Source organism: Coregonus clupeaformis, chromosome 28 (genome assembly GCF_020615455.1).
Source record: "Coregonus clupeaformis isolate EN_2021a chromosome 28, ASM2061545v1, whole genome shotgun sequence".
Classification (NCBI taxonomy): Eukaryota; Metazoa; Chordata; class Actinopteri; order Salmoniformes; family Salmonidae; genus Coregonus; species Coregonus clupeaformis.
Window position 1 is genome coordinate 359,028 of NC_059219.1, and position 13,125 is coordinate 372,152.

The 13,125-nt window shown below is 45.1% G+C and overlaps 2 protein-coding genes across 2 annotated transcripts in view; one reads left to right on the top strand and one right to left on the bottom strand.

The window, feature by feature from the left end:
* LOC123482118 (sodium-driven chloride bicarbonate exchanger-like) overlaps positions 1–13,125 on the top strand; it is an 80,249-nt gene that overhangs the window by 55,602 nt on the left and 11,522 nt on the right. Inside the window, exons 10-21 of the mRNA XM_045208453.1 lie at positions 567–724; positions 904–991; positions 1,125–1,271; positions 1,458–1,558; positions 2,817–2,991; positions 3,154–3,287; positions 5,927–6,172; positions 6,662–6,767; positions 7,196–7,357; positions 7,505–7,618; positions 10,186–10,347; positions 11,305–11,556. Of these exons, the coding sequence (XP_045064388.1) occupies positions 567–724; positions 904–991; positions 1,125–1,271; positions 1,458–1,558; positions 2,817–2,991; positions 3,154–3,287; positions 5,927–6,172; positions 6,662–6,767; positions 7,196–7,357; positions 7,505–7,618; positions 10,186–10,347; positions 11,305–11,556 (1,845 nt within the window). The remainder of the gene's footprint in view (positions 1–566; positions 725–903; positions 992–1,124; positions 1,272–1,457; positions 1,559–2,816; positions 2,992–3,153; positions 3,288–5,926; positions 6,173–6,661; positions 6,768–7,195; positions 7,358–7,504; positions 7,619–10,185; positions 10,348–11,304; positions 11,557–13,125) is intronic.
* LOC121543268 (complement C1q-like protein 4) lies at positions 4,392–5,579 on the bottom strand. The gene is made up of 4 exons (XM_045208454.1): positions 5,352–5,579; positions 5,124–5,174; positions 4,859–4,987; positions 4,392–4,784 (listed from the first exon to the last, which is right to left on the bottom strand). Exons 1-4 carry the CDS (start codon positions 5,419–5,421, stop codon positions 4,477–4,479), a joined length of 558 nt encoding a protein of 185 aa, XP_045064389.1. The 5' UTR covers positions 5,422–5,579; the 3' UTR covers positions 4,392–4,476.

The following is a 13,125-nucleotide window of genomic DNA, read 5'->3' on the forward strand; positions in this document are numbered from 1 at the left end:
AAACATATCTTGTAGCCTAGCTAGTTATCGCTCTAGTTAACTGTTCAGTGTTTCCCCTATATGATCTTTGATATGTTGAATGAGCAAATTATTTGATAAAGGCATAAAACGTATTTGGTTGCAATGTTTTACATCAAGGGTGGTCAACTATCCTAATGAGAGTGCAGGCTTTTATTCCATTTAGTATTTTATTCCTCTAACAAAACATATTTTAGAAATGAGCTGCTCAACCGAACCTTGATAAACTGAATCTGACTTGTTTGAGCAGGGCTTGATCAAAAGCCTGAACACCCAGCAGCTCTCCAGACTGAGGGTTGACCACATGTTTTATACAGTTGCCTAATAGGTATTCTACTTTGTGGGGGGTTACGTGCCTTGCACAATGACAGGAGATGGTACATGGGATCAGAGAGCAGCCTCTCAGTGTTGATACCACATTTCTGCCCAAAAACATATACGCCACCAATTGTTGGTCATAGGAATTTGGTTTAAACAATACAATTCAACTTCAGGAACATCCAAGCAGGTATTCTTCCTGTTTAACCCTGTGACCTTCGACCTCCCAGGTGGACATGAATTTCATGAAGAAGATCCCTCCGGGGGCGGAGGCGTCCAACGTGCTGGTGGGAGAGGTGGAATTCCTGGAGCGACCAATCATAGCCTTCATCAGGCTGTCCCCCGCCGTGCTGCTCACTGGTCTCACTGAGGTCCCCGTACCCACCAGGTAACACAGTATGCACACACACACACACACTTATCTGAATCGTATGACAGGCATTGAGTTATTTTGACAGTGAAGGAGTTATGGCAGTAGATGACAATTTTGGAAATATATATATTGTGTGTTGAGGGGGGTGTGTGCTTGGATGGACTCTGATTCTATCCTGCTCTCCTATTGGTCAGGTTCCTGTTCCTGCTGCTGGGTCCATTTGGGAAGGGTCCTCAGTACCACGAGATTGGCCGCTCCATCGCCACGCTGATGACAGACGAGGTGAGGAGCACTACAACACAGCTCTGGATTGGTCCAATTTCAAACTTGGCCAATCACCAATTTGTCCCATTTGCTGTGGTGTCAAAAGCAGCGACATATCGTTTGAGAGACTGCTGTTGTTGTCATGTGCCAGATCTTCCATGATGTAGCATACAAGGCCAAAGACCGGAACGATCTGCTGTCGGGGATAGATGAGTTTCTGGACCAGGTGACCGTCCTACCCCCAGGAGAGTGGGACCCTACGATACGAATCGAGCCCCCCAAGAGTGTCCCATCTCAGGTGAGAGTTCTGGAAGAAGATAGTGGTTGGCTGGTTGCTGACTGCTGTTGAACATGTGAGACATGCCGATGGGTAATATTGTAAGAGAACCGTTGTGGCCATGGTGTGTGTACAGTACGGGTGGTTAGAATGTTGAGGGCTGTGCAGTAACCTGGCCTGGCCTTTGGGGGGCGTTTCTCTACACAGGAGAAGAGGAAGATGCCTTCCGTGCCCAACGGCTCTGCCCATAATGAATCCTTCAAAGAAGACCAACACCAAGCAGGACCAGAGCTACAGAGGACAGGGAGGTGGGTCACACACACACACACAATGGCTTTTCTTTAAGTCCTTTTAGATGAAAAGGAGCTGCCAGACTGAGTGGTCACCTTGGCAGCTCATTATAAAAGCATTATAAACCTGAGAGCTATTCAATAGAGGTTTGGAAAGCTTTTCATGTGTCTGCTGTAGAAGCTGAAGAGGTCTACTGCAGCCTTTCATCTAGCGGCACCCCACACACCGTCTACACATCAAGCCAGAGCTAGTCACTAGTCACCAAGCAGGGTTAAACAGTCAGACCGTTCACTCTCCAATAATACTGAGACCACTCCATAGTGTATGTCTAGTTCATGAAAAATACCAAATATACTAGATTTCTTTCTGAATCCTTACTTTTACTAACTGGGCTTCAATTGTAGCTTATTTCATGGGAAAGACTAAGTAGAGTTGTATATTATTGACCAGTAGTTAATGTGTAATGTGGACCACTAGATACTATGTAATGTGGACCACTAGATACTGTGTAATGTGGACCACTAGATACTGTGTAATGCGGACCACTAGATACTGTGTAATGTGGACCACTAGTTACTGTGTAATGTGGACCACTAGTTACTGTGTAATGTGGACCACTAGTTACTGTGTAATGTGGACCACTAGTTAATTACATTTTGCCCAGTGAAGAAGATGGAGTTAATAACTGTATGGCATTAAGGGTGACATCACTTTAAAGTGTTTATGTAGGCTTTGGACATGCTGTACTTGACCCCTCTCTGAAACATGACCTGAAGAGGCCTGTACTGGAGCTGTACTTGACCCCTCTCTGAAACATGACCTGAAGAGGCCTGTACTGGAGCTGTACTTGACCCCTCTCTGAAACATGACCTGAAGAGGCCTGTACTGGAGCTGTACTTGACCCCTCTGAAACATGACCTGAAGAGGCCTGTACTGGAGCTGTACTTGACCCCTCTGAAACATGACCTGAAGAGGCCTGTACTAGAGCTGTACTTGACCCCTCTGAAACATGACCTGAAGAGGCCTGTACTGGAGGTGTGTGTGTGTGTGTTTCCATTGCCGGCTATATTCCACCTGCCTTCTACACAGTCTGTCCAGTTTAGAGTTGGCTCTGGTTTAGAGTTGTCCCCAATACTAAAGGTGCAGAGATGATATCACATCTCTAGCAATTAAACTATTATTAAAACTCCCCCACTGGCTTCCCCGCTCTCGCTCTCTGTTTTTAAACTGCTCTCTGACGTCTTCCCCCTCCCTCCCTCTCTCCTCCTCTGTCAGGATCTTTGGGGGCCTGGTGATGGATGTAAGAAGGAAAGCTCCGTTCCTGTGGAGAGATATTAGGGATGCTCTGAGCCTGCAGTGCCTGGCCTCTGTACTGTTCCTCTACTGCGCCTGCATGTCCCCTGTCATCACTTTCGGAGGCCTGCTGGGCGAGGCCACCAAGGGAAACATTGTGAGTGATGTCACCAAAAAACTAATGGGAAATATTGTGTATTTGTCAACAGTTATTGATGAGTTTGTTATAGAAATGTTTAATTACTCACCATCTTTGTCTAATCTCCCCTCCATTCCACTCTCTCTGTCTCTCTCCTCTCTCGCTCCCTTCCACACCCAGAGTGCGATCGAGTCGTTGTTCGGGGCGTCTCTGACGGGCGTGGCCTTCTCCATGTTTGCGGGCCAGCCACTCACCATCCTGGGCAGCACTGGGCCAGTCCTGGTCTTTGAGAAGATCCTCTTCAAATTCTGCAGGTGAGCGTCCAGGCTACTGCTGGAGCCGTGTCCCAACTGTCTCAAACACCTCCTCAGGGTTCGTATGGTCATGGAAATCCTGGAAAAGTCATAGAATTTTTAAATGGTGTTTTCCAGGTCTGGGAAAGTTTTGGAAAATGATGAAATCTGAAAATGTTTTTCAAACTTAATGGAAAAATTAATTTCTGTTAATGTAATTGTTTTAGGCACAGTTTTTAAGTAATTTATAAATCAAATAAAAATCGACATATCAGCCAGGATCGGAATGACATTAGCGCATCGGTGTTTGCGAGCATCACCTGCATAGTGCTAGACTAGTGGGCCGTTGCTCAAGAAGAGAGAGACAGTCGGACATTGCAGCAGCAAATTTTAATAAAAGTCATGGAAAAGTCATGAAATTCCATGTGTCAAAATGTGTATGAACCATGCCTCTTTCTCTCCTTTACTTTCCTTCTCATGTCTCCTTTCCTTCCTCAAACACCTCCTTCTCTTGTCTCCTTTTTTTTTTCTTATCCTTTCCTTCACTTGTCTCCTTTCCTTCACTTGTCTCCTTTCCTTCACTTGTCCTTTGTCCTTCAATTGACTCCTTTCCCTCCTAAGAACACTTTCTCTTGTCTCCTTTCCCTCCTAAGAACACCTTCTCTTGTCTCCTTTCCCTCCTAAGAACACCTTCTCTTGTCTCCTTTCCTTCTTGTTTCCTTTCCTTCCTTCATCTGGAAGGATTTGATGAGCAATATGATGGAAACATATCCAGCCTAGCACTAAAACATCAGATTCAACTGTGGTCAACAACTTGAAAGCCTGTCCACATTGTAAGGCTACAGGGCTGGTGGGCCAGCCCACTGTAAAGCAGATCTGGAAATGGTGTTACTATAGCGCCATCTGCTGGTAAGGAGAAGACTGACACCTACACTCAACTGAAATGGAAGTCTGTAATGAAATTGCGGTGTATTATGGTATTAGGCCCTAGTATTCAAAGAGGAAAGATCATCTCAAGAGTTAAGATAAATTATCTTTAATCTACTGGAAAATAACTTATGTTCCTACTGGGGGTAAAATAGTCATAAGCTAAACGCCCAGTCTAATATGCGGAATAAGCAGTCGTTCACCTCCAATGTTATTTTTAATTCAGTCAATGATTTAACAACAGTTGAAAACAGTGGAAAACAATGCTACTGTGTATGTACACCTATGTCTCTGGTTGCTCTGGCATGGGGAAGAGGAGGGATGTAGACCTATTGCTTTTCTGCTCTGGCATGGGGAAGAGGAGGAAGCCGCTGAAGGTGCTGTGGTGGTTGTCGTTGTCCCAGACCTGGGTGTTGGCCCACAGCACCATTTGCAGACTGTCCTCGCTGCCCTCGCCGGACGGACTCTCGTGAGCAGCCAGAAGGACTTGGCCACCGTTCTTATACAGCATGGAGCTCAGGGTGAAGTCCGAGGGACCGTTGGCCGTGAACCGGATGTAGTAGACTCCACGAATCGGGGCCGTGAATTCACCTGAGAGGACAGGGTTGTTTTTAACAGGGGAAGAATGAGGAGAGGGTTTGTGTGTGTGTGTGTGTGTGTATTACCTGTCTCTACGTTGTATGCACCACCAACATTTGTCAAGACCTTTTTGTAGACCAGCTTTTTGTTGAAGTTGCCTGTCTTTTGGGGTCCATCGCCTCCCAGTGATGCCGCGAACGCCACCTTAGGAATGTCTGTGGAATGCACATTTCATTCATTTATCAACATACCAGTGGTTCTCATAATTGTCTATGCGTCTACGCATGTGTGCAACCTCACCACATTCTTATCAGTTGCATCATATGTTCTGTGGAGTTGCATCTTTCTCACCTTTCAGTGCCTGCAGCTCTTTCTCCATGGATTCCATTCTCTCTTTCATAGCTAGAAACAATGAGAATACACTCACTTTCATTGTACAGAGATCTGTCTTTATACAAACTCCCTCTATTCCACTGCACATGCATAGTGGCATTTCAGGCTTACACACACACACACACACACACACACACACAACCTAAATCGTCACAGCATAAATCATGTTTCCCAGGTCCATCTTACCGAGCACGCTGGCTGTTAGGTCAGACCTTTCCTTCACCTTTGCCACAGTGTCCATGATCTGTCTGACCATGGAGGGGATGTCCTGTTCCCCCCCGGTGGGCTAAGCTGTGACCGACAGAGACAGGCAGGCCAGGGCCAGCAGTGGAAGGCTGCAGGGTGCCATTATCTCTCTCCTCTGTGTGTGATCAAAAGGGTCAGAGAGAAGAGGAAGACTGTAACCGGGTCCACTCTCCTGGGCTCTTTATAGAGACAGATAAACAAACACACACACACACACTGATGTTGCAAGCAAACAGATTCCCTGAGTCATTGCTTTTTCTAAACCTATTGCCGGTAAATAGTGTATGTCTCCCCCCAGTATGGAAATCCAGACCTTGTGTACCTGGTCATGGTTCAAGGGTTGTTGCTTATTCAGTTTTAGGATTCCTACTTCTGTAAGTTTGAAATTATTTATCCTTTTTGTGACATATCAGGGTTGTGTAGGACCAATGCCAGTACTTTAAGTTGTCCATATTAGTTGTTTAGTATTGTGTGTGGGTCTCCCTAACCCTCTGTCTCCCTCTCCCCTTGTCCAGTGACTACGACCTGTCCTACCTGTCCTTGAGGACCAGCATCGGCCTGTGGACGGCCTTCCTGTGCCTCGTCCTGGTTGCCACGGACGCCAGCTCCCTGGTCTGTTACATCACCCGCTTCACGGAGGAAGCCTTCGCAGCGCTCATCTGCATCATCTTCATCTATGAGGCCCTGGAGAAGCTGGTTCACCTGGGAGAACTCTACCCCATCAACATGAACAATGAGCTGAACAACCTCACTTTCTACACGTAAGAACACTGAGCTACAACCTCACCTTCTACACATAAGAACACTGAGCTACAACCTTACCTTCTACATGTAAGAACACTGAGCTACAACCTTACCTTCTACATGTAAGAACACTGAGCTACAACCTTACCTTCTACATGTAAGAACACTGAGCTACAACCTTACCTTCTACATGTAAGAACACTGAGCTACAACCTTACCTTCTACATGTAAGAACACTGAGCTACAACCTTACCTTCTACATGTAAGAACACTGAGCTACAACCTTACCTTCTACATGTAAGAACACTGAGCTACAACCTTACCTTCTACATGTAAGAACACTGAGCTACAACCTTACCTTCTACACGTAAGAACACTGAGCTACAACCTTCTACATAGTTCAAAGGAAGTGTACTCTGCACATCCAAACTACCCCAGGTGTTTAGTTAGAAGGTCAGTTCTAGAAGGTGAACGGTGTAGAGGTTAATGTTCCGTCTCTGTCTCAGGTGTCAATGTTCTCCACCTGTTAATGTCACGCCTGAGATCCAGCAGGTCTGGAACCACAGCCAGGTCGCACCAGAATCAATTTCTTGGACCCAACTGGATGTCACAGTAAGTGGTGTGTGCAGGGGCGCAACATGTCCCCCCCCATGTTTTGAAATTACATTTTTGTCCCGCCCAGTTTTATCATTGAATGTGATACAAAACTAGGCAAAGGTGTGCTTTAGGACCATGCGGACGCCGCCGAGCGGTCTGGTAGGCTGTTTGGAGTGTTTATCCTACTGGATAAAAAATAAAAAATAATTATGTCCCCCCCACTTCTAAAACCAAAGTTGCGCCCCTGGGTGTGGGTGTGGGTGTGTGTGTTTGCGTGCACGTGCTTATGGGGGGCCATGGTACATTTTTATTGTTGTAATCTGTCTCGTACTGTTTTCCCATTTCAATAGTAAAATATATTGACGTTTTCATGCATGGACATAACATTTTATTTGGATTTTGACAACCCTCAACTGTCCCTTCCCCCGGTCTCTGTGTTGTAGGAGTGTTCTAGGCTGCGTGGGGAGTTAGTTGGGCCAGCCTGCAGCCACCACGGTCCCTACATCCCTGACGTCCTCTTCTGGTCCGTCATCCTCTTCTTCACCACCTTCTTCCTCTCCTCCTTCCTCAAGCAGTTCAAGACCAAGCTCTACTTTCCCACCAAGGTTTGGCATTAGAGTAGGAATGCTGTGTGTCTGTCAGGGTTGTTTACTAGTGAGTTTAGGCCCATACCACCCTGCTCTTTCCCTTCGTTTGATCCTCTATACTTGAACCTTTACCTCGTTCTCACTCTCGGTCCTTCTGTGTTCCAGGTACGGTCGACCATCAGTGACTTTGCGGTCTTCCTGACCATCATGATCATGGTCCTGGTGGACTACCTGGTGGGCATTCCCTCCCCCAAACTGAGTGTGCCTGACCGCTTTGAGGTACGTATTGGTTTCAAACAGTTAACTCTGAATTTTGTTTAGTTCTGGGCTTTAAATTGTTTGCAACCGTAAAAAAAAGTCTAAATGGTTATATCTGAATATCTCAGATATTGGAAAAAGGTCCATTGAGAATTGCATACAGTACTCCTAGATACTGCTATTTTTATTAGGGTGTTAGGTGACACCACAAACAATGGACGCTATGCGAGAATTGTAATAAAAAATAAGACTACATGTCAATGTGGTCATCAAAATACATCATAAATCATTTGAAAACATTAACATGGCAATTGTTAACCATGTCTAAAAATCACAATACTGAATGTGACATTTTACGAGGTATAAGCCCAAATGTAAAGCAAGTACCATGCTAAGAACGTTCAAATCTGTGGGACAGCCCATCTTGTGAATCCCGCAAAATCGTTGTGTTCATATTTGCTCTTGGTGGAAGGTATTCCTCAACCTATCAGAGTAAGATCGATGTTACATTGTATTGCTAAGAAGTATTGGAATGTCCTGACTGTGTTTCATGGTCATCTGACGTCTTTTCACTGAAATGTAAGTTAAAACGTTTTTCGCTTCGCTTCTGTCATTCAGCTGATTTCAGAGACATGAAAAAAACATAGCAGGTTACAAAGTAGAGCTTCGTAGCTACGTTTATGGGTTGTCAGGGATTGGTCCAAATTCACGTTTTGCCGCCCCCATTTCCATGATGAGCGCTAGATTGCTAGCTGTGTGGGAATGCATGACTCAGTTTGCTGAGGCATTGAGCCATGCGAGAGGCAGCAGTGGTTGTAATGTGCCAGCGGCGAATTTTGTGATTGGTTTTATTCTTTCAAGTAAAAACTCAGTGGCTACAGCCCGACAATCGATGAAAAACATAGTTAAATACCAGTGAATTAAAAATGTCCCATCTATCTTTCTATGCCTAGGCTAATTATTTTCTGCAGTTTATCTTCCCATCACCAAAGTAACTCATCAACACCAAAAATAACATTACAATGTAACCTAACTCCAGTGTAGGTCTACCTTTAAAAGTAAGCTATGTTATTACACTAGTAGCCTTCTGTGTTACAGTTCAGACTTAGTGTGTGTGGGGGTGCTGTGTGAGTATGAGGATGCTGAGAAGTGTTTGTCTGTGTTGGGGTGTGTGTGTGTGTGTGTGTTAAGTATCTAATTTGCATAAAGTAGTATAAAACGTTTTATTATAATTTCATAAATGGTTTCAAATTGTTACTAACGGTTTTGCATAAAGCATTAAAATGTGTTAATGTGACAACCCTACCTTAAATTATTGGGCTTAAATTACTGTAATTATGTATTCCGTACTGCCTAATTAGCATATTAAGTGCCTAATTTGCGTAATATAGCTTTTTACTTTTATTTGAATCATCTCTGTGTTTTACATTATTCCTGAAAATGTCATTACAGTAGTTAGGTTTCCGTGGCGACAGATTTTCATGCAAATATTCAAAGATCTGCATAAAGAAAATACGCACATTTTCCCACCAGTGGTGTTTGATGTGCGTGATGACGTAGTGCACACAAAATGTACCTTTTCGTTTTCATGTACCGAATACAAATCTAAAGTTCAATGTGTTTCCATCGCATTTTCAACTCTACCGGTAGTTTTTCACAGAAACTGTCGCGTTAAATAGCAAATGTGCCTACTCTGGTCTTCGCACGTGCGCTCCAGCCAACAGCTCTGATACAGTATGGAAGGCTGTGCAGGTAGGCTAGTCTACATTGAGATGATTATGTATGAGAGCAAGACTGTTTTTATTTTCCAAACATTGACCATCATGTCGCCAGAATAAGACCCTCGCTATTTATTGGAAAGGAGCATCAAGCTCCTCACCTCCAGCATCCTAACTTATTTCATCTGTAGCCTAATAAACTGCATGGTTTCCCGAGTCGTAGTGGGAGGACCACACACCATCTCATCGCGACTCCCAAGTTGACTTCGATATGACAGTTATTATATCAGCATTTGCACATAAAGACGTTTCCACCCCCATTTCTCGCATAATTAATTTTACCGAAACAAAAAGATCCCACCATGTCGAACGAACAAATTATCTGTCGCCATTTATAAAATTGTACCAAAACTGTATAACACTAAAACCAAAGTTTCATTTAGTCCCCTAACAGCCTACTATTATACTGTACGTCAGGTTACCAACTAGATCAGTTAGGTGTATGTGCCAAGTTCACTAAGCTATAACAGCCAGGAGCCTGTGTGTGTCTTTGTGCTTATCTGGGTCAGAGTTGTTTGTTTAAAGTATTTGTGTTGGGGCTCTAACAAACCTTGACACTCTGAATAGATAAAGAATGTCCTAAATAGACTAGATAAGAGAAATAACCATGTCCTGATTATCAATGGATTTGGTTGAGAGATCAAGGTAAGGAAAATATTAACTCTTTTATTTTGTCAACTTCCAGTTATAAAAAAAGAGAAACCTGGATAGCACTGGCCTATTTTAGAGTATTATCAACCTGTTATTTGAGACTCTCTGGTTTACTGTATGTGTTGTGACGTTCTTTCCTGACCATGCCTGCTCCTCTAGCCCACATCTAAGAACCGTGGCTGGCTGATCTCCCCGCTGGGTACCAACCCCTGGTGGACCATGCTGGCTGCAGCCATTCCTGCCCTGCTCTGCACAATCCTCATCTTCATGGATCAACAGATCACCGCCGTCATCATCAACAGGAAGGAGCACAAACTCAAGGTGAGAGACAAAGACTGGAAGACAGAAACTAATATGTAGAGAGAGAGAGAGAGAGAGGGGTTGTGACAAAGAGGAAACGCGGCACTTGCATATTGTGTAGTCTCCTGAGTGGCGCAGTGGTCTAAGGCACTGCATCGCAGTGCTAGCTGTGCCACTAGAGATCCTGGTTCGAATCCAGGCTCTGTCGTAGCCGGCCGTGACCGGGAGACCCATGGGGCGGCGCGCAATTGGCCCAGCGTCGTCCAGGGTAGGGGAGGGAATGGCCGGCAGGGATGTAGCTCAGTTGATAGAGCATGGCGTTTGCAACGCCAGGGTTGTGGGTTCGATTCCCACAGGGGGTATGAAAAAAATAATAATAATGTAAGTCGCTCTGGATAAGAGCGTCTGCTAAATGACGTAAATGTAAATGTAAATGTGTAGCAATACAAGATCAGGTCACTACTTGAACCATGACCAGGTACACAAGGTCTGGATTTCCAGACTGGGGTGAGGCCAACACTATTTACCTTAAATAACAACGATAGGTTTAGAAAAATCTATGATTTGCTTGCAACATCTGCATGCGTTTTGAGAGAGTTTGAGCTTGGGAGATACTAGTGTCATGGACATCCTTTGCTCTGTATTGTGTCCTGGTTGGCCTCTCCTGACTGTATCACCCCCTCCCTGGTTGGCCTCTCCTGACTGTATCACCCCCTCCCTGGTTGGCCTCTCTCCTGACTGTATCACCCCCTCCCTGGTTGGCCTCGCTCCTGACTGTCTCACCCCCTCCCTGGTTGGCCTCTCTCCTGACTGTCTCACCCCCTCCCTGGTTGCCCTCTCTCCTGACTGTATCACCCCCTCCCTGGTTGCCCTCTTCTCCTGACTGTCTCACCCCCTCCCTGGTTGCCCTCTCTCCTGACTGTCTCACCTCCTCCCTGATTGTCCTCTCTCCTGACTGTCACCCCCCCCCCCTAACAGAAAGGCTGTGGCTACCACCTGGATCTTCTGGTGGTGTCTGTGATGCTGGGGGTGTGCTCCATCATGGGCCTGCCCTGGTTCGTAGCAGCCACTGTGCTCTCCATCTCCCACGTAAACAGTCTGAAGCTGGAGTCGGAGTGCTCGGCCCCCGGGGAACAGCCCAAGTTCCTGGGGATCAGAGAGCAGAGGGTCACCAGCTTCATGATCTTCATCCTCATGGGCTGCTCCGTCTTCATGACCTCTGTGCTCAAGGTGAGAGATGAGACTCTGTTATAGACTGGTAGGATGTTCCAAATCAAGATGAGACTCTGTTATAGGGATCATTCTTGAATTGATTTGGTAAATGCTGTCCCTTGACTTTGGTACGATGTAGAAAGACTAAAATGACATTTTTATATATATATAATATATATATAAAAATGTCATTTTAGTATTTCTACATGATACCAAAGTCAAGGGATATATATACAGTGGGGAAAAAAAGTATTTAGTCAGCCACCAATTGTGCAAGTTCTCCCACTTAAAAAGATGAGAGAGGCCTGTAATTTTCATCATAGGTACACGTCAACTATGACAGACAAAATGAGAATTTTTTTTCCAGAAAATCACATTGTAGGATTTTTTATGAATTTATTTGCAAATTATGGTGGAAAATAAGTATTTGGTCAATAACAAAAGTTTCTCAATACTTTGTTATATACCCTTTGTTGGCAATGACACAGGTCAAACGTTTTCTGTAAGTCTTCACAAGGTTTTCACACACTGTTGCTGGTATTTTGGCCCATTCCTCCATGCAGATCTCCTCTAGAGCAGTGATGTTTTGGGGCTGTTTTGCTGGGCAACACAGACTTTCAACTCCCTCCAAAGATTTTCTATGGGGTTGAGATCTGGAGACTGGCTAGGCCACTCCAGGACCTTGAAATGCTTCTTACGAAGCCACTCCTTCGTTGCCCGGGCGGTGTGTTTGGGATCATTGTCATGCTGAAAGACCCAGCCACGTTTCATCTTCAATGCCCTTGCTGATGGAAGGAGGTTTTCACTCAAAATCTCACGATACATGGCCCCATTCATTCTTTCCTTTACACGGATCAGTCGTCCTGGTCCCTTTGCAGAAAAACAGCCCCAAAGCATGATGTTTCCACCCCCCATGCTTCACAGTAGGTATGGTGTTCTTTGGATGCAACTCAGCATTCTTTGTCCTCCAAACACGACGAGTTTAGTTTTTACCAAAAAGTTATATTTTGGTTTCATCTGACCATATGACATTCTCCCAATCCTCTTCTGGATCATCCAAATGCACTCTAGCAAACTTCAGACGGGCCTGGACATGTACTGGCTTAAGCAGGGGGACACGTCTGGCACTGCAGGATTTGAGTCCCTGGCGGCGTAGTGTGTTACTGATGGTAGGCTTTGTTACTTTGGTCCCAGCTCTCTGCAGGTCATTCACTAGGTCCCCCGTGTGGTTCTGGGATTTTTGCTCACCGTTCTTGTGATCATTTTGACCCCACGGTGTGAGATCTTGCGTGGAGCCCCAGATCAAGGGAGATTATCAGTGGTCTTGTATGTCTTCCATTTCCTAATAATTGCTCCCACAGTTGATTTCTTCAAACCAAGCTGCTTACCTATTGCAGATTCAGTCTTCCCAGCCTGGTGCAGGTCTACAATTTTGTTTCTGGTGTCCTTTGACAGCTCTTTGGTCTTGGCCATAGTGGAGTTTGGAGTGTGACTGTTTGAGGTTGTGGACAGGTGTCTTTTATACTGATAACAAGTTCAAACAGGTGCCATTAATACAGGTAACGAGTGGAGGACAGAGGAGCCTCT